The following is a 27,885-nucleotide window of genomic DNA, read 5'->3' as shown; positions in this document are numbered from 1 at the left end:
AGGTGAACATCCTGAACCAAAATCTAGACCTGGATATATTGCCAGAGAGCCACCGACCCAAGAGCCCCGCGGATGTCGCGGATCCAAGCGTCGATCGGCGAGGGCCTCCCTGACCATGCGGGACTTGCGAGTGCGCTTTGAGATGAGCTGGTGAAGGTCCGGGGCAATCTCCGATATGGCCCGGCCATCAACCCACCTGTCTTCCCAAAAAAGCGTGGAGGAACCATTGCCGACCGTCATTCTGGTCGAGGCAAAGAAAATGCTCCGCTCAGTGTGGGAAAACTGCATATCAAGCCCACGCCAAGGGCGTTGGGGGTCAATCCTCATGCGCCAAATCCAGCGGGTGCGAAGGCTGACAGCCATTTTGGCAAGGTCATGGATACCCAACCCGCCGTAGCACAAAGGCTGGCAACACCTGGCCCAGTTGACGTGGCAGTGACCGCCCCTAGCGTCCGCTCGACTCGACCAGAGAAAACCACGCATGATCTTTTCCACCTAGATTTTCATTTTCCGGTAGAGGCCCAGCACCATCAGCTGATGCAGGGGAATGGCGGACAAGACTGCCTTGACGAGCGTCGAGCGTCCTACTTTAGTCATCATCCCCGCCTTCCAGGTTGGAAGGCGATCGGCAATCTTGTCCACCAAGGGGGCAAAGGCCTCAGGGGAGGGCTTCCGGATTGCCAAGGGAATCCCGAGGTATTTAACCGGGAAAGGGGCGAGGGGCAACCCATCGTGTTTGCCGCCTCCAAAGCCACCGCATCAAAGCAACCGATAGGGGAATTGAAACATTTGGCAAAATTAGTCCTCAAACCCGACGTCTGCCAAAAGAGGGCGAGGATGTGGCGGACCGCAAGCAACTCAGAGCGGTCAAGATGGCAGAAAATGACCACGTCATCAACATAAAGCGACACCCCAGTCGACAGGTGGCGGGATGCCAATGGCCGAAGGATACCAAATTCGGCGGCCTTGGAGAAGAGCTGGTTGAGCGTGTCAATCACCAACACGAACAACATGGGTGACAACGGATCTCCTTGGTGCAATCCCTTCCGATGCTAGATTGGCGGACCCGGCTCCCCGTTTAGCAAGACTTGAGTGCTGGCCGTGGACAGAAGGATGGCAATCCACTCGCAAAATCTAGGTCCAAACCCCGTGTGCTGAAGCACCGCAAACAAGAGGGCCCAAGAAACCGAGTCGAAAACGTGAGCAATGTCCAACTTCAACATGGCACGTGGCTCATGAAGTCGGTGTAGGTAGTGTGCCGTCTGTTGAACCAGCATAAAGTTGTCGTGGATGCATCTCTTCCTAATGAAGGCACATTGGTTCTCCCCCACCAAGGAACCCAACCTTGGGGACAACCGAGAGGCAAGGACATTCGCCACCAACTTGGCGAAGAAGTGAATCAGGCTGATTGGCCGAAATTCCCTCAAGGTTGCAGCGTCAGGTTTTTTAGGGATCAAAACCAACAATGCTTGGTTCAAACCCTGAAAGCCGCGCCCACACAACGAATGGAGCTTGCGGAACGCATCCATCACGTCCGTCTTAACGGTAGCCCAACATGCCTGGAAAAACTCAGCCGTAAAGCGCGTCAAGACCTGGTGCCTTGCCTGGGGGCATGTGTTTCACCACCTGCCAGATCTCCTCCTCCGAGAATGGGGCATCGAGTTCCGTCAAGTCGGCCTGGTTCGCGCCAAGGAAATCCAGGTCGAGCGAGAGCTGACGGTCCTCAAAGCTCCCCAGCAAGGCGGTGAAATGGTCGTAGGCCGCAGCCATCTCACCATGATCCGAGAGGATAGCGTCACCAACCTTCAGGCTGTGAATGGTACCCCGCCTTTTCCGGTAGGATGCATGTTGGTGGAAGAATGCAGAATTGGCATCGCCCTCCCTCAACCAAGCGATCTTAGCCCGCTGGCGAGCCATGGTGCGTTCAAGCGAAGCCAAACCTAAGTAGGCAAGCTTAAGCCGGGAACGCAACGTCCGCTCCAACAACGTGAGACGACGGGTTCCCATCGCAATATCCAAACGGAAGATAATCTCCCGAGCGACCAATAGTTGGCTTTTGACACAACCAACATGTTTGTTGCTCGGCCACCAAGCGGCGGAAAGGGTCCGAGTCACCGCCATGGGAGGTCCAAGCCCCATCAACCACCTCCGTGAATCCCTCAACTCGGACCCAGAATCTTTCAAATTGGAAGTGCCGGCGACCCTTAGGTTGCGGCGAACAGTCCAAGAGAAGCAGGAAGTGGTCAGAGATGACCGTTGAGAGACAACGCAAGATTGGCAGAATATTACCAGTGCAAGGCCGTAATACTCTTGCAGGCCAGTATTTGTTCAAGAAACAGAGCTGCTGATTCAAGGGCAACAGGGGCAGGACCAGGAAATTTCCAGGCCACCTTCCAGCCGGGACCAACCTCGCTACTCTCACTTCAGGAAATAACGAAACAAAGCACCAATATATGAAATAAAACTTTAAGTACCATAACAGTATTATACATTTCTACTTTGCTAACAGTATTATGCATTTATTCCATTGCTCAGTGCCTCACTGCTGAGCGTGAAGCAAATTGATGGACAGATTAATGGCGAATGTAATCCATTTATTTGCAAGGCGTGGCATAATACAGTGAGAACTCCCTGTTCTGTTATTGTGGGAAAATCAGCGCCACTACAACTGTGTCTGCCTCATTTCTGCTCAGATGTATTAGAAACCCTTACAAATCCCGGCCACATCTATCACAGACTGGTATTTTTGCCTCTGATTCTGGCTTCTTGATCTGCTTCTGCATCTGTGGCAAGTCATGCTCGAGCACATCACTGAGCGCCTTTGATGCTTCTGCAAGCTCCTCGTGACTAAAAAACAATAGGTTTTTTAGATTAGCAAGCAAACAATAGTGATAATAAGAGCCAGTACATGCAGACTTGTGAATAATGGGAGAATGTGGTATGATGGTGGAGGGGTCATACCTGATTGAAAGGGGAGGGGCTAATCGAATTATGGTGTCATGTGTGGGCTTTGCTAGGATGCCTCTGTCCTTCAGCTTGATGCAAATATCATATGCAGAAACAGGGGATAGAGCTTTGTTGCTTAGGTCTACTGCATTAAGCAAACCTCTCCCACGTATTTCCCTAATAATATGAGGAAAATTCTGCTGAACCTTTTGTAACTGATCTCTGAACTCCTGACCTAATTTTGCAGCTCTGCAGCAAAAAATGGTCAGAAGAAGAAATGACCATAGAATTGCGTCTTAAAATAGCAGATGATCTCGCAAATTCAAGAAGAGGAAATCTAGTAAGTACTGGAGTTTCTTGTAATGAATAAATGTACCTTTCAACAAGACCTTCATCTTTGACAGCTTTCAGCGACGCAATTGCCACCGCACTTGCCAATGGGTTTCCACCAAATGTACTGCCATTGATCAAGTATAACTGTATAAGGCTAATTTCAGGACCAAGACATACACACAAAAAAAAACATATTCTGACGGGCTGCACTTAGAGAGCGTAAATTTCTTAATTATAGTGGGGAAACTAGATGACAGCATGAGGACATTTACTCAGTTAAAACAAAACTGAATCAGCCTGCATTTTACTTCACTTCGGAACGAACCAAGAGAAGGAAACAAAATATTAACACTGATTCACACCTTCCATGTTCTCCAGGTTTGATACACAGCATGATATCCTTATCCGCAAGAACTGCACTGACCGGAACTACTCCAGCACCAAGTGCCTTGCCTAGAATCTGGAGAGTTCAAATACTATGTCAAAACTGCATTTATCATCCTAAGTAAAATGAAACCTCAACACCGGGGCACTTACGAAGTGAGAAGATGACATCAACAGAGACTACCAGAAGAAATACTTACCACCACATCAGGCCGTACGTCTTCCCAATCACATGCCAACATTTTGCCAGTGCGAGCTATGCCTGTTTGGATCTCGTCATCAATCATCAGAATGTTGTGCCTAGAACACAAGTCCCTAACAGCCTTCAAATAGCCATCTGGTGGGATTATGACCTACAAAAAGTTAAAAGAACACAAAAGGATGTAGTTGCCAAGTTGGGATCCTCAGGACATCAAACAATCATCATAACAGTAAAACTGGATACATGCACCATAAAAGCCACATATTTTTGCAGTGAAAAGTAAAAATTGTCCTGTCTATTTAGCACTTTAGTCGGTGAAGATACTAACTACTTATTTTCATTTCTTGTTTCTTAAATGAACTTATCAAATTACCTGCAGGAAAATGACTTCAAATATCCAGATATACATGTTAGTGAGATATGACAGGGTGCTAGAATCTGATCACTTGCAATTCAATGTTTTCCTTCTTGCAAGTAATTATTCTACTGCTGATCGTTTTACTACTACCACATCTAGTGACTCTTGATAATTAAGCTGGAAAATGTACTGAAGCCTATCACCTTTGCTTGTTGAATTCTTAGATGTATACCTATAGGAAAGTGCACATGTAGCTGACATGCCTTCCGGTCAATTAAATTCTTGAATTCACTTAGATATTGAAACAGTACAACCATACAATGCCAAGTAGGATGAAATTAGTTTGTTCCTATATAGGAAATAACTACCAATGGATGAGATCCAGAATCCTAAAAGAAAAGACCAGTAACTTAAAGATCCATACCCCAGCTTCTCCTTGGATCGGCTCAAACAAAAAACCACATATCCGATCTCCATGCTCTGAACCAAAAATCGTGTTTGTTAACATGCTTACACACACTAATCACAGTGGCATATAGTTAACAAAGCTCAATGGATTGAGTACCTTTGAAGATTTTCTCCAACCCATCAATGTCTCCAAAATCAACTTTAAGATGGCCAGGAACTAAAGGACCAAAACCACGAGTTGCATCATTATCACAGCTCATAGAGATGACACCCAAAGTCCGACCATGGAAACATCCACAACAAGAGACAATCAAAGCCTGCAAAAGACAAATATTTGACAATAGCAAGTAAGCATGAATCTCCAGCTACTCAAGATATTTACCACTGCTGTCCAGACATGAAATATGGTAATTTTCCGACAGCTGTATGAAGGAGCAATCAAACACTTAAAATAAGTAGGGTACAGCATGCTTTGCAGTTTTTTTTCCATTAAATTTAGTTCTCATTTATTTAATGCAATGATATGCTGTTTGAATTTGTTTTCATGATATGCAAATACAATGAGCAATAAAATATAACCGAGAGCAAAACGACTATAATAAAGCAAGGTATATCTCCAATCACCAACACATAGGCTTAGCTCGGGGTTGCAATAATGCACTTATTTTTAAAGATGCTGTGAAGAATATATTTTTCTTGTGATTAGTCTATTACCCTGTATGGTAAATCATATAGAAGTAGGGTATATCTCCAATTATCACAAGTATGATTATATTAAAGATGCTGTGAAAAATAAAGTTGTAACTTGTGATAAGAAGACTCTTGAATCATATGAAAGTTAGGAAAAATCTGTTATCCAATTATTTTTCTCTCATATTTTATCCTACGTGTTCTACAATTAACAATGTATCTACTTGCAAGTTAGATTTGAGAGTTAATAGGTTATCCAGGGAACACAGGATATGCTAGTCAAATCTGACTTTAAAGCTAAGCATCTTAGCATTTTTAGGTCAGATATCCATTGAAGCAAAAGTGCAACCCAATACGGAAAAAAGAATCTAATAGGATTAAAACGGAACACGTAAACTTTCATGAAGTCATACCTCGTCCTTTGGTATGTTTTTCTTCTCGTAACCCCATTTCCTTGCTAATTTAATAGCTGTTTCCACTCCTTCTGCTCCAGTGTTCATTGGCAACATCATATCATACCCAAACATGCTTGTCAAATACTCCGCAAAGACTGGAAACTTGTCATTGTAGAAAGCTCTGGAACTAAGTGTAAGCCTTTCTGCTTGTTCTATCAGAGCTTTTAGGACTTTTGGATGGCAATGGCCCTACAAAGAATTGAATCTACATCATGTATGCACATATACGAATAAACTGTATCAAAGAATGTGCAACAACTAATGAGTTGTGCCTTCTGATCTGCGAAGACCAAATAGCATTCAGTGATAGTGTCTAACTGCAGAGGAATAACCTGATTGACTGCAGAGTAAGCAGAGAGAAAATCAATATATTTGTTGCCTTCAGGGTCCAATATATGTGAACCTTCTCCTTTCGAAAACACCATGGGAATAGGGTGGTAGCTGCAAGCAGTAAAATGTTTGGAGCACAAGAAAGAGTTTCAGACTAAGTTTTGGGTAACTGCATCATCAAAATTGGAAGCACGCAGTTTCAAGTAAAGTCTGAGAAGTGAGAACCTCCAGATTTCCCACCAATCAAACAAAGCAAGTCCTAGGAAATGCATCTATTCCAACCAAATGCAACAGCAAGCTATTCCTTCGACTTATCGAATTAAATGGGAATTCAGTCCAAATACTTCAGTGTGCAGAATTGGAGTAATTGAGTACGCAGTACTTAGATATACAGAAATGAAGCCTGTACTTCAATATACAGAAATGTTGATATCGTTCAATCACTGTCAGTATTTCGATATACAGAAATTGGAGTCTGTGTCCACAGTAGTCATTAGTAATATGTTCAAATATGGTTGGACATATGCGAATTTCCTCCACAGTAGTGTCAGTAGACACGTGCGATGGTTTGTTCAAATACGTTTCCGCGAGATCAGTTTGATGAGCTAATCACCCCATTTGTAAGCACTAGAAGTAGCAAATAATAAAAGGGGGTTAATCGAACCCGCAAAAACAATCCCACCCTGACAGCACGAGAACAAAACCCAAAATAGCCAAGGCTCACTACGCGTGCGATCCGAGAAATGATGCCACTGAGGGACGGAATTCACCGTGGAGGCGCTCACGCAAACGCAAGCACACTGTGTGCGAGGGGAGACAAGAGGGGATCGGGAAAGCAATCACCATACTTGTGCGCGCTGCAGTCGCGCTCCATCCGTATGAGATCCTCCGACGACAGCGTCGCCGCCGCGTGCTCCGCCGCGGGCGCCGTGGCGGAGCACATCCCCCTCCGCGCCAGAGCCAGAGCCAGCGCCGCACCCCGCCGTGCTACCGCCGCCGCCATCTCCGCCCTTCCCCTCCGCGCTGGCGCGTCAGTCGCTCGCTTCAGGACGCGACCGTACGTACGAGGCACGCCACTCTTCTCCACCCCGCGCCCAGGCTCCGTCCGTCCAAAGCTCCTTTTGGGGTCCGCGGTGGCTTCCTGCGTTGGGATGCGGAATTGATGTTGCTCACGGCGTTTCGTTGGAGCGGAGCGGAATGGAGTTATCCGTCCGCGCGGGAGTCGATCTGCGTCAGTAAGAATAATCCCTACGCCAGTACCGCCGTTTTCGTTACGGAAGGAGGAGGAAGAGGAGAACACGAACGAAAGAGGGCGTGTGAGATCTCTTTTCCCGGACGTCACTGCGCCGTCCCGATGCTCATCGTCGTGGCGACTGTGGCTTTCACGAGTTACTGGTAGTATCTTAGTACGACGTCGACCGCGCCGCCGCGAGTCATCCCCAGCTGACGCAGTGACGCTATCCATCCCAACAATCTCTGATACGGTTTTACCCCGGTAGCGGCGTGCCGTGGGCCAAGCAGGGTCGACGGATGACAAGAAGATATTGGTTTGTCAAAATAACAATGTAAACAAAAACCAATTTTATAGTATGACAAATAATACGTACTTACTAAACTTGGCAGGGAAACATTGACTCCTCGAAGCTGAAGTGATGGGAGAGAAACTCAAGAAGAAGCGGAAATGCGCGAGGGGGAAGAGAAGTCGTCACCGCCCATATGGTAAATTATCCAAAGAAATCTGATCTTTGACGAGTCGTCTGGCGCAACTCATCGGTGACCAAGCGTGCCGTAGATGTCAGGGGTGCCGCAAATCGGAGAAGCACGATTGGTTTGTATAATTATGTTCGGACAATCTAACGGGGGAACGTGCCCAGATTAGTCTCTCCGTACGGCGCGCTTTGTGATTCGTGCACAGGCGTTCGACTTGCAGCGAGTTCGTGATTCCCCTTCTGTCGATCTCTATCTCATCCTGCGATTTTTTCTCTCGCACCTCATCCTCTGGCTAGGCTCCTTCCGATGGTTGGGGAACGGCAGGGCGGTGGTGCCGGAGATTGCTGCGCGACGGCAGGGCGCGGCAGCGCAAAAGGGAGCAGGGAGGCGGCACCGTAGGAGAGCACGGCAGCTGCGGCGGCGGAGCAAGCGAGCGTTGGTGTCGAGGAAGCATGGCGGCGGCGCAAAATGGAGCGCGGCGTCGGAAAGGCACGCGTTGGTGCCGGGGAAGCAGGGGCGGCGGGCGCGTGCTCACCGCCTGCCCGACCACCATGGACGACACACACCACCGCGGGATCAGGGAGCGAGCTGCAGCAGTGGGCAGCCGGGCAGTCCTCCAGGCAGCTGGGTGCTCGCGGCCACCGGCGGCCCGCCGAAGATGCCAAGCTCTGCGAGTTTGTCGCCCTCTACGAGCCCCTGAACTGGAACCTCATCGCTGAGAAGCTGGACGAGAGATCCAGTACGTGCGCACGCAAGCAGTTTGTGCATTTTCACCTGCAAGTCTTAAACAGCTCTAGTTTTTTTTTTTACAGCAAAATGTCTCTCTATTGATCGGCAATAAGGGTTACATTCTCAGTGATGAGAGATACAATGCAACCAGAGAGGAATCATACCAACAATTACAAGGTTGATACTTAGCTACGCGTCCATGGATCTTTGTGTGGGCCAGCAAGGAAGAGCTGCAGGCTTCGGTGGTTCAATAAGCTGGACGCGCACCGCTTCTACGGGAACAAGTGGCTCATGGGCGGTGATAGCGGTGGCGCCGGATAGGACGCGGGCTGACTCGATATCTCGTCTCGATATCGTTTTGTTATGTCGTGTTGTTTGTTTTGTTTTTTTCATGCGGTCCGTGTTACGTGTCCATGGATCTTTATCTGCTTAATACTTAGTTGCCATCTCCATGTTGATTGCGATACTCGTAATCACCAATTTATTTGACGATATTTGCCATGTTTTCTATCTGATTAGTTGGCACAATTTACACGGTATGTCGGAACAGTTAACCCGGTAAATACAAATAGTTTACCCGGTGAGTAGAAGTAGATAATCTGATAAATGTCACACGGTTAACTCGGTAAACAAGCATGAATAATTCGGTAAGTAGACACGGTTAGACCGGTAAGAATTTCATGTAATCCAGGAAGTAGCCGTAGGAACCACATTTCAATCCGGTAAATAGGCACATGTAACTCGGTAAACATGCATGAATAATCCGGTGAGTAGGCATAATTAACCCAATAAGCAAGACATGTAATCCGGTAAGTAGCCGTAAGGACCACGTTTAATCCGGTAAATAGGCACAGGTAACCCGGTAAGTAGGCATGAATAATCAGGTAAATAGTCAAAGTTAACACGGTAAGCAGGACATATAATCGGGTAACTAGTCCGGTAAGGACCACATTTAATCCGGTAAATAGGTACGGATAACCGGGTAAGTAAGCATGAATAATTTAACTGGGGAACGTGTCCATCCTAGTCTTACCATACGGCGTCTGTCTGGCCGTGCGATCCTCCCGATCCTCACGTACGCTTCAGTCTCCCGAACTGCTCTCCTTCTCTATCTCTCGTTTTTCTCCACCGACTGCTCTTCTCTAGTTCTCCTCCCCAATTCCGAGCACACAGGCGGCGGACTAGGCGCGGCAGCAGCGGTTCAGGGGCACGGCGGCCCAACGGGGCAGGGCGCAGGCTACAGGGGTGCGGCAGGGCGCGGGGCCAGAGTAGGATGCAGGGGCGCGACAGGGGCGATGCAGGGCCATGGCGGCTCTACTGGGAAGGCCGCAGGGCCGGAGCAGGCTGCGGCGGCGGTGCAAGGGTGCGGTGGCCCGACGGGGCAGGGTGCAGGGCTAGAATAGGATGCGGCGGCGAGGCAGGATAGCGGCGGTGCAGGGCGCGGCCTATCAGGATAGCGGCGCCAAGCGCGGATACGGCAACGCAATTTCCTTGATGGTGAGCTCCGACCTGGCGAATCGGGCGCCCTGCTAGTAGTACGCGGCCTGTTGCGAGGCCATCCCGTCGAGGACCTGGCACCAGGAATCATCATTGGAGCCCATGATCGGGACGAGGCCCTTGTCGACTTTGATCCCCGCGGAACAACAACAGGTCTTTGCGGCGGTGTCGGAGTAGGGTGTGCGATCTTGCCAAAGCGGTGACAGCGGCGGCGGAGCAGGATGCGGGGCGACTCGACATCGTTTTGTTGTGTCATGTCATTTGTTCCATTCTTCTCATGTAGTTGCCATATACATGTTGTTATTTTTCACACTACTAGAATCACTAGTTTATTTGGCCATTTTGTTTACCTAGTAAGTTGGCACAATTTACCCGGTATTATGAACACTAGGAGGAACAATTAACTCAGTAAATAGGAAGGCTAACCTGGTAAGTATTTTTCAATAATAGTTAACCTGATAAGTAGACACAAATAACCGGGTAAATTAGCACAGTGAACCTGGTAAACACAGACAGTGAACCTGGTAAGTTGTCACCGTTAACCTGGTAAAGACACACGATCAATCTGATAAGTTGGCAACGTTAACTTGGTAAGGACACGCAGTTAACCTGGTAAGTAGAAACAATTAACCCGATAAGTGAAAACAATTAATCCGGTAAGCATGCAAATAGGATGGTGACTTTTGCATTATGGCTTGATAACAAAAGAGATCGATTTTTTTTATTGAAACATAATGCTGGACTAAGTTTTGAAGCACTCGTCGGTACAAATCTAATGAGCGAGGACAGGTTGTGAATTGGACACATGATTTAAGCTACAAATTTTCTGAATCTGGGAAATCAACCAGTACAAAAATGCTCAAACAACCTGCTTTCTTGACGAGCGGCTGCACCTGGCCACCGCGATCAGCGCTGTGCTTGCGCACGTGCACGGAGAGTTGATCGGTTGACACTGGGCCAGGTTGGCTGCTGGGCTGCGCTGGGGAGGAAGCCAGCTGGGCCGCACTGGGGGGAGGCCTGCTGCTGGCCGCGCGGCAGCACGCGCACGTACCGCGCGCGCTCGCGGGGAGGGTGCCACACGCTAAGGCTCTGGTGCGACGTAGCTGGATAGTTCGCTCCAATTATGTTTAATTTAGTTTCAAAATTGCTCTCTAATCAAATAAGTACTCGAATTCACTCGATAACACAAGAACAATAGGAATTTGAATTGTTGTGGATATTGTAGTTCAGAACATAGAAGGGACAATTATGGATCGATGGAATCAAATAGGCGTGGATATTCTTCGGTTACCGTGTGCAAGACATCACACACACTTGAAATTTTCTAACGGATTTCATCATGGCACATGTTTGAACACTAGGCACAAGGTTTGCTTTTCTCAACCGTGTACACAATTCAAAGTTTTGGATCCACCCGTGTACAACTGTGGGTCTTAAAAGGTAATATATGTAGAAGTGGAAACAACTGTCTTGTCAAAGAAACACCATGTAAATCTTGGATTTCTTTACTCTTATAAAGGAGGTCATGGGTGGCGGTGGTCGGTCCCTTCCTACCTCTTTTCCACCGTAAGAGAAATTATCACTTGTCACTTATTATAATACGAAGAGTTAAATTCATTAAATAATTAAAATAGTGATGATGTTTTCCATCAAAATTGAGATAAATTACTAGCAAATGCAACTAACATATAACAGCATTTCTTTAATCATATATGTAATCAAACGAGCTGTTTAATTGTTTCATCCGTAACAACGCACGGGTATTTAGCTAATAGAAATAACATGGCATGCGTCTGGCTCAAGGGTTCGTAATCAAACTATAATGGAATTATTATTTTTGGAAAGGACAAGCTACAATGGAACTTGAGGACTACTATTTGTCGAGACAAAGTCTTGTTTTCCCTCTCTCCCGGCTTTACAAATGAGCCAAAATGTATGGACTAAATGATAAAATTGGGCTGACCTATGTCTTCTGCCAATGTACTGATCCACTACTAGAGCAGAGGATTGACCACTTGCCCTGCAAAAAGCACTATGCCACTCTTGTCCTCCCTGACGAGGAACAAGAATGGGTGATCCGCCACGAAGTCGACAACTTCAACATGCTCCTCCCCCTCGATGGAGAAGCCCGCAATCATATCAGCTTCGGTGGCTGCAGCGGCCATGGTTCCATCCTCGTTGACCTCAACAACACACTCATGGAGCACGCTCCCCACCACAAGAGGTTCCGAGCAGTCAACCATCTCCGCGAAGTCATACGAGGGCCGGAACGGCCGTTCCAGCCTCATATCCCGCAGAAGTTTCGACGCCTCTGTCTTGAACGACACCTTGAACTTGGGGATCCTGAAGTCTCCCACCTCGACCGGCCGTGCAGGGACGCCACGGTCAAGGAACCCGGCCGTGTCGGAGCTGAGCTCACGGACCAAGGCCCCTGAGCCATCACGCTCGTTGGGGAGATAAATGTGCATGCTGAACCTGCGGTTGCCGCCGCCCTCGTAGGGCAGCTGCAGGACTTTGAAGCCGGGATGGCAGCTGATAAGCTGGCGGTTTCTGCTCGTCATGAATGGCACTCGCACAGCGGCACGCCTGCTCTTGTCAGGCAAGAAGAAGTCGCCGTCCATGGTGTCATCGCGGTCGAAGAGGTCCAGCCATGTGCCTCTCAGGTAGAGTGCATTGCCGACGACAAGGATTGTGTCACTGTCGAGGTGGCCGTGCGGAATGAGGTCTCGGATGAAGCCGCCCGTCTTGTCCTCGAACCAGCGGTTGATCTCAACTGTGGCCTCGTCAGCCTTAATTTGGAGCACAACAAAGAATGCAAAGCAGAGAAGGGCAGATATGTGATCCTTCAAGTTTTTCACGCGTAAAGAAACACCGGACCAAACAGAAATTACACAGCAACAGTAGTACAAGAGAAGATGTTCCTGAATATAATTAACAAGTGGATGGATGATTACCTTATCTTGGAAGGGCATGGCTCGCGCCCCGGCCTTGTACTGAACGGCGACCTTCTTTGCAAACTCGGGCCTAAGCTGGAATGATGAGTCCACCCAAACGCCTACAGCGCACCGGACTTCGGGCCCCGCGCTGTTCTCGCCGGCGAAAATACCAGAGGCTACCTGAGAGGCGAGGGAAGCATGCGCTGTGTCACCAGAGGAGCCCAGGAAGGAGACGATCTGAGCAAAGGTGTCGCCCGTGGCACCAGCAGCGAGAAGGACGAGCACAGAGTGGAAGGACAACGGTGAGATGGCCATGTTAGTTTTGTCGCTTCCGAGGTGGAGGAGGAGCCGCGTGGTGAGGGCGGCCAGGTCCCTGACGGCGCCATCCATGCCCTCCATGCCCGTGGAATGGTGCTGCCGCTGTACAGAGTTGCTGGACTTCGTATTCATCGAGAAGTTTCCTGGCCATTAATGATTCATAAATGGTATGATATATTCCTTCGTGGCTAAGCTATGTAGTACGAGAATATAAAATTAAATTAAACATTCGGATACAAAATTACAAATACACGTATATATAACCGGGAGTCTGTGATTGCTGATTCAAGAACAGGAACCAATAAAAATATTAACGGTTATGCTATTGAGAAGTCGTCTGTTGGTTGACGTACTTGACCGTGGGATTTTAATCCAACGATAACACATGAGAGATGAGAGAGTAAGGATAACCTTATGTCTTAATCCAACCAACGATTCTGATACATCAACTGAGATTTGAGACATTTTATTTATAAACAAGACGACCGAGAAAAAACCAAACCCGAAGATTTTTTTTTTGCGAACGCCACACCTGAAGATTAAAAAGGAAATATAATCAAATTTTATTTCGCTGAAACTGCGAGAAAAATCTATATTGGATATTTATGCTAGTTAGAATGAAAAGAGTACACGTTAGGCTGCTTAACATTCGTTGTCTTTTTAGAGCATCTGTAGCAGATACCCATAACAGTGATTCGAACAACACGAGTTCGGTTGAACTGAATCCACATATTCAGCTCTACCGAATTCAAAACTGAAATTTTTGAAAAAAAAACTTCACGCGAACTGAGTTCATCAACCATCAACTATTAGAAGTAGAGTTCATCAACTACACAAAAAAACTACATGATTAAAGGCGGAGCAATTAACAAAAACAAAATGTGCTCCTAGGTCGCCGCCGGCTCCTTCTTCTCCTCGCCGCCTACTCATCATCAGAGCTCCCTCTCCGGCGCCGGCGCCTTCTTGGATTCCTCAATGCCACGGAGGATATCCGGGTCCTCTGCCTCCTCTTGCCGGCGGCGGGCATCCTCCTCGTCGGCGGCCACCGCCGTCACATACGTCGGGTCCTCATCCAGCTCCTGCTCCTCCTCCTCTAGGGTTTCCAGCGAGAACGCGCGGCGGCGTACAGCCCCGCGAGAGGACTCGGCCTCCTCCCACCGCAGCGTGCGTGCGCCGCGAGTGACGATCGAACTCCCCGCCGCCGCCAACGCGGCTTCTTCCGGTCGCGGCTGAGGTGGCGGTGCTTCTCCCATTTGTGGGCACCGCGTCGCCATGCCCTGATGGAACGGCCGACGTCTCGCCGCCTCGTCGTCATCAGCTTAGCCGCAACTGCGGCTGCCACTAGGCTTTCCCCGCCCGCGCGGGGACATAGTACAGCCGTCGCGACGAGCAGCGGAGCGAGGAGCACGAGTGCACCATTGGGTTGCTCGCCGGAGGACGGTCGCGGCAATTGCTCGCTGGAGTTGGGGAAGGAAGCTGTATTTTCGCGGTGGAGGAGGGTTTTCACGGCAGAGGAGGACAGCAGAATGTGAGGGGTTGATACCGAATACGACCCATGAGTCACCATATATGCCTCCGTTCGCAGTTCTTTTCGTGTAAACCGAAACACAGTTTTCGGTCCGGCCCGTTTTACGGTATCTACTCGGGATATTTTTTGGCCCCAAAAGGCCAAAACAGCATACGCGGATGCGGATGGTCATATGCGGGATGTGCTAGAGATGCTCTTAGGGGCATGCACCATCAATGATGATCATCTGCTCTTGTTCAATCCCTGTTTCGTCGGTCAGAAAATGAAGAAAACTTACACCTCGCCTTTGGATTGTCACTCGAACAAATAACATGAGCAAACATACAATTCAGAATCAAACGATGATACCACATAAGCAAGCTTTATTACTCCGTATAATTGTTCTATGCAGTTTACAATACGCACAACTTCTCAATAAGAGTACGTACGGTTGATTCAGAAACTGGTAACCGATGATATATTATGCACGCACGAAAGCACAATTGAACAACGCAGACGAATGAAACATGACATCCAACCAAAAGTAATCAAACCTAGCTGCAAATCGACCGGCCACTTGCACGCACGACGATGCGTGCGCGGGTTGCCTGCTAGCTAGCTTAGCTTATTGCACCGATCGTACTGGTGAGACACATATGTTGCCGAGAGCTTATTCGAGGCCGAAATGCTTCCTCATGCCACAGACGAACTGGAACACGGCCTCGGCGTCCGGCAGCGACTTGGCCACGCACTCGTTCTCCGCGGCGCACCTGGCCGCCCACGCCGACAGCACGGGGCACTCCTCCTCTACGGAGAACCCGGCGAGCCGCTCGTAAGTCAGGAACCACGGCGCGAACGTCACCAGCGCCACGTCCACGTACCCGAGCGCCTCCCCACCGAAGTAGGCCTTCTCGCCAAGCTCCCCTTCCAGCGTCTTCATCACTGCCACCATCTCCTTCTTCCCCTCCTCAACCGCCGCCGCGCCCTTGGGTGACTTCCACACCTTCCCCGCGCACTCCGGCATCTGCAGCCAAGAACACGCATGCACATGGCCAATTCTCATGTAAGAATATATGATCGACTATATGTATGCGTGTTGATATATCTAAGTTGTCTGATTTTTAAGCAAAAGGCTTAAATCGACCTTTGCATCGACATAGGCGGCCCAGAAGCGGTCATGGGCGCGGGCGCAGGGGTTGGCCGGGAGGAGCTGCTCGCCGGCATCGGCGAAGGCCTCGTCGATGAATTCGAGGATGACGAGGGACTCGCAGACGGGCGGCTTCCCCGCGACGAGGAGCACGGGGACCTTGCCGTGGACGGGGTTGGAGGAAAGCAGCAGCGGGCTCTTGGCGGCCATGTTCTCCGCGGTCTCCTCGTACTCCACGCCCTTCTTCGCCAGCGCGATGCGGACGCGGTTCCCGAACGGGCTCACGAAGCAGTTGAGCAGCACCACTCCCTTGCCTCCCTCCATTGCCTCCCTTGAAAGCTTCTACTGATCAGCTGGTTAATTAACTAGGATGTGGTTACGGTTAAGCTGTGTTTTCTTCAATGGGTGGCTGTGTGCGTATATGTAGGAGGGGTCAGCTGAATGGCATATATATAGGGATATGATTGATTTGCTCATCTCCTACGAACGGTACGTTCCTCGTAAGAGACGTCTACCCTTGTTCCCCGTTAATTATTCGGTGCCAGTTAGGAATTAACATCACTATGTGCATATCGGTATCATCGATCTGGATTTGTTTACGTCGTTGAAACTTTATTTATATATGTAAGGTTTTTAGATCTGGACCCAGAGACGAGAGAACTTTGGTTTTCTCGGTGTGTTGTTCGAGATGGCCTTAAGCTCGTTGTATATGCACATGCATGCGCTTTGGGATTAGCTATGTTCTTTCTGATCTTGTTCCTGCAGCTAGCCGATGGATCGGAGGTAAGCTCAATCTAGTATGCCTAACCTAGACAGTCCGCTACGTACATACAACGAATTAGATTTGGTAATTGCCAAGGATTAATTGTTTATTTTGACATGTCAATACACTACGATGTCAAAGGCAGCAATTCTGTCTCGGCGCGTCGTGCAACAAGGATCCTCAGTCGTCCACGTGAAGAATTTGCCAAAGATACCCCCGAAGATATGGCCACTTGGGAGAACCTTGACATGAAGACGTAGTTTCCATCTGGACCGGCTTGGGCCTTGGGGGAGATGGGTCTTGGGAACCAGCCAACCAGGACAAAGCAACAATGTTTGATGTCCAAGAAGTGAAACACGCCTCCGTCAGCCCAGCCCAAGTTATACTGGGCCACAACATGTTTGTCATCGCAACATCAACAATGATCATCACATCCACTCCATGTAGTTCATTGTCGAGGAAGATCCCTTCTCAGCAGTTGTATCTCCTACCCGTCGTCTTCTTAGGCGACTAGGGTTCACGACTCCTCCGGCAACTTTGCTTCCGGTGATGAGTATCATATAGCTATCTGATCCGATTTCCTCTGGGATCCTGTCTCTGCCGTTACTCGGGCTAATTAAGGGGACTGCTTTGTCAGTCTACCCGGCCTTGGTTTCTGCAGCGGCAGGTCTAGGGTTTCCGATTTATACTTCTGTTTCGACGAGTTTTCTGTCCTGTGTTCATGGCGGGACCGGCGGCGTCTTCGGCATCGGGGAGTGGAGGCGAAGGCCTAGAGAGAGCACTGGAAAACTTGGTGCTTCATGAGGGAGAGCTAGACGATGTGGTGATCGCTGTTGAAGATGTGGAGGCGATGGAAAAGGAAGTCCGTTGGCCGGCGCTTGCTAGGGTTCATACCACCCGACCTTTCAGCGTCACGGCCTTCAAGGATACGATGAGATCGATCTGGTCTCTGACTCAAAATCATGTTATTAGGGAAGTTAATGACAATCTGTTCATCGTCAAGTTCTCATGCCTTGGTGATTGGAAGAAGGTGATGTACCGGGGCCGTGGCTCTTCCGTGGATTCAAGGTGGTGCTAGCTGATTATGATGGAATATCAGATGTGTCCAAGATTCCGTTGACCCATGTTGCTGTGTGGGCTCATATCCACTCAATCCCTGAACTCTACCGCCAGCAGACGGTGGTGGATCAACTGGCCAGGAGGATAGGTAAAGTTCTCAGTGTGGATATGAATCCACCGAAATATTATGAAGGGGATTATGTCCGTGTCAGGTCAAGTATCGACGTGAGGGAACCAGTGATCCGGGTGGTACCCTTGAGAACCCCTGGAGAGCGCTTGTTGCTCGATGTCAAGTATGAGAAATTGGGTTTCTTTTGTGATGTGTGTGGACTGTTTGGCCATAGCTTTGATGAGTGTGGGGATGGGCTGCATCCGGAGAGTGCAAAACAGTACGGGAAGTGGTTGTTGGCGAAGCGCCGGGTGGAGGCGACAAGCTTTTCCTTTAGTGCACGGGCTCCATTCTCTGGACGACGGGGAGATCGTGGAGGTGGTGGCCATGGAAGGGAATCTGCTTCGCTGAAAAGGTCTTCTCAGGAGGCTGAACTTAGCAACAAAGAAGAATTGAAAGATACAGCCTCGAGCCCGGCAAAGACTATCAATGCTAAAGGTGGAGAGGAGTTACATCCTGTTGCTCAGAAGAAACTTGACATGGATGTGAATGGCCAGACTCTGTCCAATGATAGGGATGTGATCATGGAAGTTGATAAAGGTGGGGAACGTGAGGATCATCATGACGATGTCCCGCCTCCGCCTCCGAAATATATGAAGCCTAAAGATCACAAGAGGGTTAAGCAGGTTGGGTCGCCCTTAAAGACACAACCAAGTTATGATGGATCGGCGGCCAACACGGCGGAGGACCGCCGGGTGCAATGAGTATACTGAGCTGGAACTGTCTCGGGATTGGCAACGACGCGACAGTTCGCGAGTTGCGCACGCTGGTGCGCCGTTTTGCCCCCTCGGTGTTATGTCTGCAAGAAACACAAGTGACGAGCACGAGGGCGAGAAATCTTTCTTCTACCTTAGGTTTCAATAATTCTTTTGCTGTTAGTACTGGTGGTCAGAGTGGTGGTATGGCCATGTACTGGAACAATAATATTTGAATGTATTTAGTTCATTGCTCGCAGTATCATATTGATATGAGTGTTAGATCGAGTGCTGAGGAACCTTGGAGGCTGACGTGTATCTATGGGGAAGCTACATTACGTGAAAGGCACAAAACCTGGGAGCTGCTCCGTTTCTTAGGAGTGAGTCGGAACTCCCGTGGGTCTGCATGGGAGATTTCAATGAAGTTCTGCATCAGGACTAGCATGATGGTGTTGGTGAAAGGGACTCGGCGCAGATACAGAAGTTCCATGAAGCAGTGGATGTTTGTGGCCTTTGCGATTTGGGATTCAATGGAAATGTGTGGACTTTTGAGAAACGTGTTCGGGGAGGTTCTTGCACTCGGGTCTGACTTGATCGAGCCCTAGCATCAACTTCCTGGTGATCACGGTTTCCTTTTGCTGCTGTTTTTCATCTCATGGCAGCAAGGTCGGATCATTGCCCGATTCTTCTTAAGACGGCGGAACCGATGTAGGGAAGCAGAGAGAGGAGATCACGGGCTTTCCGTTATGAAAAAATGTGGGAGGCACATGAGAGTTTTGAGGCGTTTGTCTCCAAGAAGTGGAAGGAGTCGGGAAAGAGTTTTTCTTTGCGTGAATTAACTAGCAAATTACATACGTTTGCCAAAATTTTATCCACCTGGAATGATGAGGTGTTTGGCAGTGTCCGCAAGAAGACAAAAGAGCTTCTTTTGGAGCTTGAGAGACTCCGGGCTCTGCCGCTTAGGGTAGGCCCGACAGATGAAGAACGGGCTATTGTTGAGAAACTCACTGAGTGGAATCAGAGGGAAGAGATCATGTGGCGTCAACGCTCACGAGTCCAGTGGCTGGCCGAGGGAGACAACAACACTAGATTTTTCCATCAGAAAGCTAGCGGCCGGAGAAAGAAGAATAAAATTGAACGCCTTAGTTTACCAGATGGATCAATTACTGAAGATCTCCTGATTATGTCGGCCCACACAGAGAGCTTTTATAAGTCTCTTTACTCGTCCGAAGGAGTTACTGGTATGGAGGAGGTGGTTGTGTGTGTTCCTGCCAAGGTGACTAGACCTATGCGAGAAAGTCTTGACCGCTCGTATAAGGAAGACGAGGTGAAGACGGCCCTCTTCCAGATGTTCCAACAAAAGCTCCGGGGCCTGATGGCTTCCCGGCACATTTTTTTCAACGGCACTGGGACCTGTGTGGGGATGAGGTGACGAAGGCGGTTCTTGCGGTTTTGAACGGACTGGAAGAACCCAATGATATGAACCAGACCCTTATAGTTCTTATACCTAAAGTGCCAGGTGCATCATCTCTCACTCAGTTTCGCCCTATTAGCTTGTGTAATGTTGTGCTTAAAATTGTGTCGAAGGTACAGACGAATACACCCTATTATCTCGGAGGAACAATCTGCTTTCGTCCCTGGGCGTTTGATCATGGATAATATCATTACGGCATATGAATGTCTTCATTTTATGAAGAAGAAGAAGAGAGCAAGGGGTCCCAATTTTGTGTCCTCAAGCTGGACATGATGAAGGCATATGATCGTGTGGAGTGGGTCTATTTGAGAGCTATAATGATGAAGCTTGGGTTTAGTGATCGATGGGTTGCATCGGTAATGAAGGTTGTGACCTCGGTGTCCTTTTCGGTACTATTTAATGGAGAACGAGCAGAGGTTTTCCGTCCTAGCAGGGGAATCCGTCATGGTGACCCTATTTCACCATACTTGTTTTTGTTAGCGGCTGAAGGCCTGTCTTGCCTGTTAAGGAGCAGGGGGAATTCTGAAAATTTGTCGGGCATCCGTGTGGCGCACAGCACCCTCGGTCAATCATCTCTTATTTGCAGACGACGGCTTGCTTTTTCAAGGGCTAGTACGGAGGGCACAATGGAGCTTAATGAAGTAATTGACATGTACTGTAATGCATCGGGGCGACGAGTTAATCTCCAGAAGTGCTCGATACACTTCAGCAAGGGATGCCCTGGGTCTGTTCGGAAAGAGATAATGGAGGCGCTTCATGTGCCAATCGAAGCTCTGAACTCAAAATATCTTGGCATGCCAACTGATGTGGGGAACTCTAAGAATGGTGCCTTTAAGTATTTGAAGGACCGGGTGTGGGGGAAGGTGCAAGGATGGATGGAGCAAATTCTGTCCGCAGGAGGAAAAGAGGTGCTAATTAAATCTGTAGCTCAAGCTGTACCTACTTACTCGATGGCATGCTTTAAACTTCCCCGGGGATTATGCTTGAAGATAAATTCTATGATTCGAAGTTTCTGGTGGGGAAGCAAGCAAGGGAAGCGCAAAACTCATTGGGTTTCCTGGGACACGATGACAATGCCAAAGTACATGGGAGGTTTAGGCTTCCGGGATATCGAATTGTTCAATCTGTCCTTACTTGAGCGGCAGGCGTGGCGAGTTCTGGTAAGTCCTGATACGCTCAGTGCTCGAGTCCTTCATGCTGTGTACTTCCCACAAGATGGTCTTATGAATGCTATTCTTGGCAACCGCCCTTCACAAATCTGGAGATCTATTGTGGAAGGAAGGGATGTGCTTAAATTGGGACTGATCCGGCGCATTGGCAATGGTCAGTCTACGTATGTTTGGCGAGATAATTGGCTGCCTAGAGATGAAAGACTACGGCCTTATGTTGCTGTCCATGATGACCCTCCTCTGAAGGTTTCTGAATTGATGATTCCATCAATGGCTTGTTGGGATCTGGAGAAGCTTCAGCAGCATTTTCTCCCCATGGATGTGGACGTGATCAGGTCTATACTGATCAGTTCCCTCAACTATGGTGATTACTGGGCTTGGCATCATGAGAAGACAGGCATTTTCACTGTGCGTTCTTGCTATCGCATGTTGGTGACGACTAAGAAAGTGCGGGAGGATTGGCTGGAGAAAAGGCCTGCGTCGAGTACGGGATACACTGAAAAAGCATGGACCAAACTATGGAAGATTCAGGTCCCTTCGAAAGTGGGGATGTTTGCATGGCGACTTGCGCGACAATCTCTTCCCACGGGAGATGTTCTTCAACATCGACATATGTCTACGTCGAGGACATGTGCGATCTGCCATGCTGCAGATGATTCTTGGCGGCACTCCTTGATCGATTGGACAATGGCGAGGTGTGTTTGGGCTTTAGCGGATGATCAGCTGACCGAGCATTTATGTATTTCGGTATGCCCTGATGCACGAGAATGGCTTTTTCATATGATTGAGACAACATCTCATGCGGAGTTCACCCAGATCATCTTGACCCTGTGGGCAATTTGGACTACAAGGCAGAAAGCAATTCATGAATCTATGTTTCAGAGTCCGGTATCCATCCATGGATTTGTGGCAAAGATGCTCTCGGAATTGCAGGTTGTGCAGAGCAACTCTTCATGCCGGTCCCAACCCAGGCGACCGGCTGCTCCTTCGCCAAGATGGATTCCTCCGCCAACTAGGATGCTGAAGATCAATGTCGATGGCGGTGTTGCGAAGACTCAATACAAGGGTGCTTCCGCCGCTATCTGCCGAGACGAGTCGGGCCGCTATGTGGGATCCTCGGCCAGGGTTTTCGAAGGTATCACTGACCCTGCAACACTTGAGGCGTTGGCGTGCTGCGAGGCACTGGCACTGGCGGCTGATCTGAACATTCAGAAATTCTGCATTGCTTCGGACGCGCAGGCGGTCATTAAGGGGATCCTGGAAGGTAATCGCTGCAGCTATAGTCCTATTCTTCACGAAGTTGGTGTCCGAAGTAAAGAGTTTCAAGACGTAGTTTTTGTTCATGAGAGCAGGGTGTCTAATACCGATGCGCATAGTCTAGTAAAGAGTGCTCTTTCTCTTAATCACGGCCGGTTTACTTGGCTAGTAAAGCCATGGACCGATGCTTGTATTACTATTTCAATTGATGAATAAAGGTTGTGTGAGATTCGCTAAAAAAAATGTAGTTCATTGTCCTCTTTAAAAAAATGTACTCCCTCTGATCCTAAATTGTTGGCGAAATATTACGTGTATCTAAACGCATTTTAAGGATAAATACATCCATATTTGGGCAAATTTGAGTCAAAAATTTAGGACTAGAGGGAGTACTTCATCCGTCCCATATTAAGTGACTTTCTATTAATGTACTTTTTAGACATATATTTATCTATATTTGGACAAATTTGAGTCACTTGATATGAGACTGAGGAAGTAATTCATTGTCCTACAGTAAAAAGTAGAGTGAAAACTACCTAACAAGTAATTCGATATGCACATATACATAGCAGCACATATATATATTTGTACATTAACTGTGATGCAGCTAGCACATGTCTTTTCTTATAGTTGTACGCAGCGTAGTAGCTAACCGGCTAGCCATAACTCTCTATCGATCGATCAGACTCGTGCTTCCTGCTCGACCATGTCTCGGTTGAACCGCGTGATGAACTCCTCCACCTTCCTGTTGAGCTCCTCGTTGCTTAACTGCCAGTACTCGCGCTCGTCCGGCGGTGGCGTCTTGTTGCTCATCTCCTCTGCCACCGAGAACCGAGCCGGCTTCCTCTCTTCCGTCGGGACTTCAACGGAGCCCTCGTCTTTGGGTACATGATCGTCAGCTGTTGTCGTCGGAGGAGGATGCAATATTGGCCACTCATCACCCTTCACTATTTCCTTAGATGCAAAACCTCCTTTCACTATCATTGATGAACAGTTCTTGTTGATTCGAATTGGTTCGACTTGGACCGATGCTTCTTCTTCTAATTCCTCCTCACGTCTCTGCTGAACCGAGGCATGGGCATGCCCCATGTCAGTACTGCAAGGCTTGCTCGCTGCACCATCATCTTTGATCAAAGCCAGCACAACATCGTTGCTTGCTACTACTGGTCCATCCTTTCTCAGCTCTTCATCTCCCACGACGACAGGGGAGATGCCCACCATCGTTGGCTCGTCAAGGCGCGCCGCCATCACCGACGAAGTAGCATCTTCATAACTGATCTGTTGTGTAGCCACCGGCGCCGGCTGTTCATCAGCGGGAACGTCGTCGTGGCAGGAGGCGGCGGTGCCGAAGAAGAGCATCCCTGAGTCGGCGGCGATGATGGCGATGATGGAGTTGGACATGAGGAACCAGAAGGTGGTGTCCCTGGCGAGCGTGGACGGCGGGACGCGCAGCAGCGACACGTAGATGATGGGCAGGGAGATCACCAGCGCCGAGATGGACACCGCCTTGGTGATGCTGCCGTCGTGCGGCGGCCGCATGCTCGTCGCCATTTAGGAGTACCTAACTAGCTATAGTCTCCTGTCAGATATGGTGATCGCAAGATCGCAAACCTGTATAGCTAGCTTATTGTGGTGCCTGTGATCGGGCGATCGGCCGGTTGTACATATTGCACCTGCGGCCTGCCCGTTTTATAGTGGTTCTAGTACCCGTTGTTGTGTTAAGTCGTCGCGTGCGAGGGGCTTAATGATTGGGGTATGTGTCTCGACTTTAGAGAAGTACTTCCGGGCTACTACTGTACTTAACGTTGCATATATTCGCGTGGACGAACCCGCGGGGTTTTTGGCCGGAGGCAGAGAGCTGTGGCAAAGGCCGGAGCCGCGCACGGACCGAGCGGTAGGTACGCGCATTAGACCGGGCGGTAAAGCAAAGTCAGTCCACCGGGTGCTCATTGTTTCTACCACGTGGTGGTGGACCGGTGGTACGCGGTCGTGCAGGCCAGCCTTGAGGAGTTGAGAAGGATGTGTGGTGCGTGCTTCCTCAGGACTAAACTCCAGCTAGCACGTACGCATGCTCCATCTGGCCTCTGGCTAGCAGTGATTAAATGGAGAGCTTCCGTACGCAATGGATTTGCACCTGGTTGCGGCCGTTCAATGGTGATCACCAATCAGAGATTTGCACGTACGGCGCAATCAATCAGAAACAGCAGTACTGATGGTGCTCAACGGCAGCACCTGGCACAGCAAATGGTAAATTGTGATGGCGATTGATGACACTATGCTTAACTCCGTAACATGCCTAAGAAAATGGTTATGCCACGATATATGATTGCTAGCTAGTATAGCCACCTCAAGAACCCCCTTCAAAAAAAAAAAAGCGCCACCTCAAGAACTCAACGCTCATCATCGGAATTTATTAACCGGACCATATACTACATATGAATGGAAGAAGATCTTTCCTTGCTGCGTATTTTTCATCTGTGATGCGTGAATATTACGTACGACATATAGTGGGTGTGGATGCATGGTCATGTATACGGTCATGACCACGTGTGTCATCCTCCTATATATATATGAACACCTGGCCTTCATGTCTAAACCAATGTCGTCGTAATCCACAATTGACTTGCTTTGGGCGCCCCTATTTTCGTATACATATAAATTGTTCTTAGAGAATTCATGAAAAAGAAAGGAGAAAAACAATTTGCCCCATGGGCCATGGCACCCGCGTATATCCATGGTGCGATCAACCTGGCTCTCCTCTCAACTTACGCCACCACTTTTTCTCACCTCGCCGCCGTTGGGGGCTGCCTGCTATCCTGTCCTGACGGCGGCAAGGACTCTCCTAACTCCTTGCTCGTCTTGTCATCATCATTGTCTTCTCTTGTTAGTATATATAGTTTTGTGTGCTATGTGGTGCATTAGAAGGCAACTGGTCTGAGACTCTTATATATACTAGTACCGGTACCGTAAGGATTTCGTAGCGGCATATATATAGCCATACCGCAAGGATTTCGTTGCATTAATGATTTCGTGGTGGCTGTTGCAGATCATGGCGATTCAGCGACTGCGCCAAAATGGTGGTGGCAGACTGTTTCGACAATCATTGATGCATATTCTTTCTCCGATATAGTCGTTTGGCGGTGACTATTTTGGTAGCTGGCACATGACCCCCTATCCAGATCCGAGGATTGGTGCTTGCACTAACCGACTAGCTACGGTAGTGAAATACCAAGAGGCACGTGTGTCGGCCTGCTCACTCATTGAATCTAGTGACAATGGTGGATTGGTTGCATGTTGGAGTTCAATTGGTTGCTCCGTACCGGCTATCTAGGGCTGAAAACTTAATCCGGCGTATGTCTAGACCTTCGCTGTGTTCCCTTCCAGGCTCGTACATGTTGCATGGGGTGAAAAATCCCCGTGGACTTGGCCTCGCTGGTCGAATATGAAGATGACAATGCGAGTAATACCCTAAGCTTGGTGGAGGGTCATTTTAATACCTCTCCATTATGTATAGTTGTTGTTTTGTGTTGACGATCTCTTGGTAGCTCCTTTCCAGTCGTAGGAGGGCTTGTCATCGCCATGTATCGTGTTCAGCATCTTACCATGATACGTTTTTTCTTTTTGTCGAGCTTCTCGGCAATGTAATATATGGTTGTGTATATCCTAAATTGTTGTACAATGTCATAATTCAGATAATAAGTTATTATATTTGAAGAAAAATGGAGGGCTCGTAAATATATACCCATACCGAAGGTAATGGTCGAAAGAAATTTTTCCATGCGCACCACAACAAATAGATTTGCTCAAAGTTTAGTGTAAAAAAATATAAGAACCCAAGGTAATTTTGTTGTTGTTCCGATGGATGCGTACATGCTTAGTGGCTCTGCTGATATACATATCACAAGTTTTTAGAACAAACGAATTGTGTGTAAGCACATCGATCCTGACTATGCCTCATTCCAACTAAATCTTCCCGTTCCACATACTCTAAAAGGAACTCGTGCCTCCAATACGTGTATGTAACGGTGTAGTGTCACGAGTTTATCCTTGTAATTTTCTCACAGGTGGCGCTAAAGTTAATTGGATCTGGTTCTCAGGTCAAAGCTACCTAAAACAAAACTTGTTTGGCATCTTGTCAACCCATCCTAATGCTAATCCTCACTCCTGCGCTTTGCGGTAAAGTTAATTTCAACTGACTAGCCTCCTCACTACAAGTGGAAAACTGCTGCGCAGCTCTTCACATTGTCATGATTAAAGTTTGACATTTCGTATTGAAAAATGGCAAAAAAAAATTGGCAACCAAAGAGGAGTTCTCCACTTATCAAGTCTTAAATCTTAAGTATACTACAGTACTAGCATTCGAAAATGACAAGAGGCAGACTTCGAGAAAGAAAGAAAGAAAGAAAGAAATGGGCCGGTACGTATATACTTGCATCTGACGTGCAGTACTACTTGTCAGAAAAACGCAGCGTAAATACAGTGACGGAGCCAGAATTTAGTGCAGGGTCATGGTGTCAATTAGAAGAAAGAAACTAAAGAAAAAAACACACCGGATCAAGTTCGAAATCGCTACCACAAGGCAAGGCTCCCGCCTCCCGGTGCCTAGTTATCTTACTACGATGTTTCTCTGTCTCTGTGTAAAGCTTATCTCTGTCGTTCTCTTTTTAGTTTTCTTCTAGAACGCCAGAAGTAGACGTGCCCAGCTAGCTTGTTCAGTTCAGGCATGTGAACGCGACAACGTTAGCCTCCTTCCGCTGTCTGATCCGAGCGATAAGCACGATACTAGTACGATCTTTCTTATCCCTAAAGAGGCAATCGGTGAGTTTTCTTCTTCGAGTTTGCAGAGTTGATCGATTATTATTTGTCCGTCCTGGCTATAGCTTAGCTACTCTTGACAGTAGCTCGGTTCCCAGCCGCCAAGACATGCGCATACGTGGCCTCCCTTGACAGTGAGGTCGACGTTTGCCGTCGTGCCTCGTGCACGCGGCTGGTTGTTTCCGGGCTTCAATGATTTTTGGGGGGAGGATGTCTGCCTGTCTGGCTGTTTGGGAGTCGAAAGAAGAAAATTGTACAGGAGTGAGGCCAATTAGTAGCTCGATCGTTCGCCATGTATCGTTTGCGTCAGCGTGATCAGTTCAATGCCTGCTGACGTCAGTTACAGCTTGTGCTCACGTGTTGAAGATACATCTAAACGCTCCTGAACAAGACATATATCTACAATTTGTTGAAATACCTTTGGAAATTTGGAGACGGTACCCGATAATGCTAAAAAAAATTACATGGCGATTCCAAGTCTCCATCCAGTCGAGTTGAGAACAAGGATTGATCAGCTCACCTAGATAGGTCAACAAG

At 48.3% G+C, this 27,885-nt stretch overlaps 4 protein-coding genes and 1 long non-coding RNA gene across 9 annotated transcripts; 1 reads left to right on the top strand and 4 right to left on the bottom strand.

The window, feature by feature from the left end:
* Positions 1-2,452: 2,452 nt before the first annotated feature.
* On the bottom strand, positions 2,453-8,935 carry LOC100840888 (ornithine aminotransferase, mitochondrial). 5 transcript variants are annotated; one of them, XM_024457196.1, is made up of 10 exons: positions 8,710-8,935; positions 6,109-6,217; positions 5,735-5,965; positions 4,789-4,948; positions 4,648-4,703; positions 3,864-4,016; positions 3,642-3,739; positions 3,323-3,403; positions 2,962-3,195; positions 2,453-2,847 (listed from the first exon to the last, which is right to left on the bottom strand). In XM_024457196.1, exons 2-10 carry the CDS (start codon positions 6,199-6,201, stop codon positions 2,709-2,711), a joined length of 1,245 nt encoding a protein of 414 aa, XP_024312964.1. In that variant the 5' UTR covers positions 6,202-6,217; positions 8,710-8,935; the 3' UTR covers positions 2,453-2,708. The 5 variants fall into 5 exon arrangements, with proteins under 5 accessions (XP_024312964.1, XP_010232140.1, XP_024312963.1 ...); XM_010233838.2 differs by lacking the exon at positions 8,710-8,935 and adding an exon at positions 7,714-7,834; XM_024457195.1 differs by lacking the exon at positions 8,710-8,935 and adding an exon at positions 7,718-7,752.
* Positions 7,977-9,011, top strand: LOC106865903. The gene is made up of 2 exons (XR_001405493.2): positions 7,977-8,555; positions 8,629-9,011. It is a non-coding gene; the product is annotated as an uncharacterized LOC106865903 (long non-coding RNA).
* A 3,025-nt stretch (positions 9,012-12,036) lies between these two features.
* On the bottom strand, positions 12,037-13,368 carry LOC100826390 (serpin-Z1). The gene is made up of 2 exons (XM_010231226.1): positions 12,997-13,368; positions 12,037-12,831 (listed from the first exon to the last, which is right to left on the bottom strand). Exons 1-2 carry the CDS (start codon positions 13,366-13,368, stop codon positions 12,037-12,039), a joined length of 1,167 nt encoding a protein of 388 aa, XP_010229528.1.
* A 1,798-nt stretch (positions 13,369-15,166) lies between these two features.
* On the bottom strand, positions 15,167-16,358 carry LOC100836613 (glutathione S-transferase U24). The gene is made up of 2 exons (XM_003561889.2): positions 15,948-16,358; positions 15,167-15,827 (listed from the first exon to the last, which is right to left on the bottom strand). The coding sequence occupies exons 1-2, from the start codon at positions 16,272-16,274 to the stop codon at positions 15,474-15,476; spliced, it is 681 nt and encodes a 226-aa protein (XP_003561937.1). The 5' UTR covers positions 16,275-16,358; the 3' UTR covers positions 15,167-15,473.
* A 6,686-nt stretch (positions 16,359-23,044) lies between these two features.
* LOC104581993 lies at positions 23,045-24,267 on the bottom strand. Its single transcript, XM_010231225.3, has one exon. The coding sequence runs from the start codon at positions 24,082-24,084 to the stop codon at positions 23,215-23,217; it is 870 nt and encodes a 289-aa protein (XP_010229527.1). The 5' UTR covers positions 24,085-24,267; the 3' UTR covers positions 23,045-23,214.
* Positions 24,268-27,885: the final 3,618 nt, after the last annotated feature.

This window comes from Brachypodium distachyon, chromosome 1 (assembly GCF_000005505.3).
Source record: "Brachypodium distachyon strain Bd21 chromosome 1, Brachypodium_distachyon_v3.0, whole genome shotgun sequence".
Taxonomy (NCBI): domain Eukaryota; kingdom Viridiplantae; phylum Streptophyta; class Magnoliopsida; order Poales; family Poaceae; genus Brachypodium; species Brachypodium distachyon.
Note: the sequence above shows the minus strand (reverse complement) of the source record. Positions and strands in the feature narration are given on the sequence as shown.

Coding starts and splice junctions, on each gene's coding strand:
- LOC104581993 (XM_010231225.3), bottom strand. CDS start 24,084: ATGGCGACGAGCATGCGGCCGCCGCACGACGGCAGCATCACCAAGGCG.
- LOC100836613 (XM_003561889.2), bottom strand. CDS start 16,274: ATGGAGGGAGGCAAGGGAGTGGTGCTGCTCAACTGCTTCGTGAGCCCG. Junction 15,828..15,947: donor CCGCCTATGTCGATGCAAAG/GTCGATTTAAGC, acceptor TCTTGGCTGCAG/ATGCCGGAGTGCGCGGGGAA.
- LOC100840888 (XM_024457194.1), bottom strand. CDS start 7,571: ATGGATAGCGTCACTGCGTCAGCTGGGGATGACTCGCGGCGGCGCGGT. Junction 6,218..7,410: donor GATCTCACACGCCCTCTTTC/GTTCGTGTTCTC, acceptor TACTGCTTGCAG/CTACCACCCTATTCCCATGG. Junction 4,704..4,788: donor GTTGGAGAAAATCTTCAAAG/GTACTCAATCCA, acceptor TTTTTGGTTCAG/AGCATGGAGATCGGATATGT.
- LOC100826390 (XM_010231226.1), bottom strand. CDS start 13,368: ATGGATGGCGCCGTCAGGGACCTGGCCGCCCTCACCACGCGGCTCCTC. Junction 12,832..12,996: donor CCATGCCCTTCCAAGATAAG/GTAATCATCCAT, acceptor CTCCAAATTAAG/GCTGACGAGGCCACAGTTGA.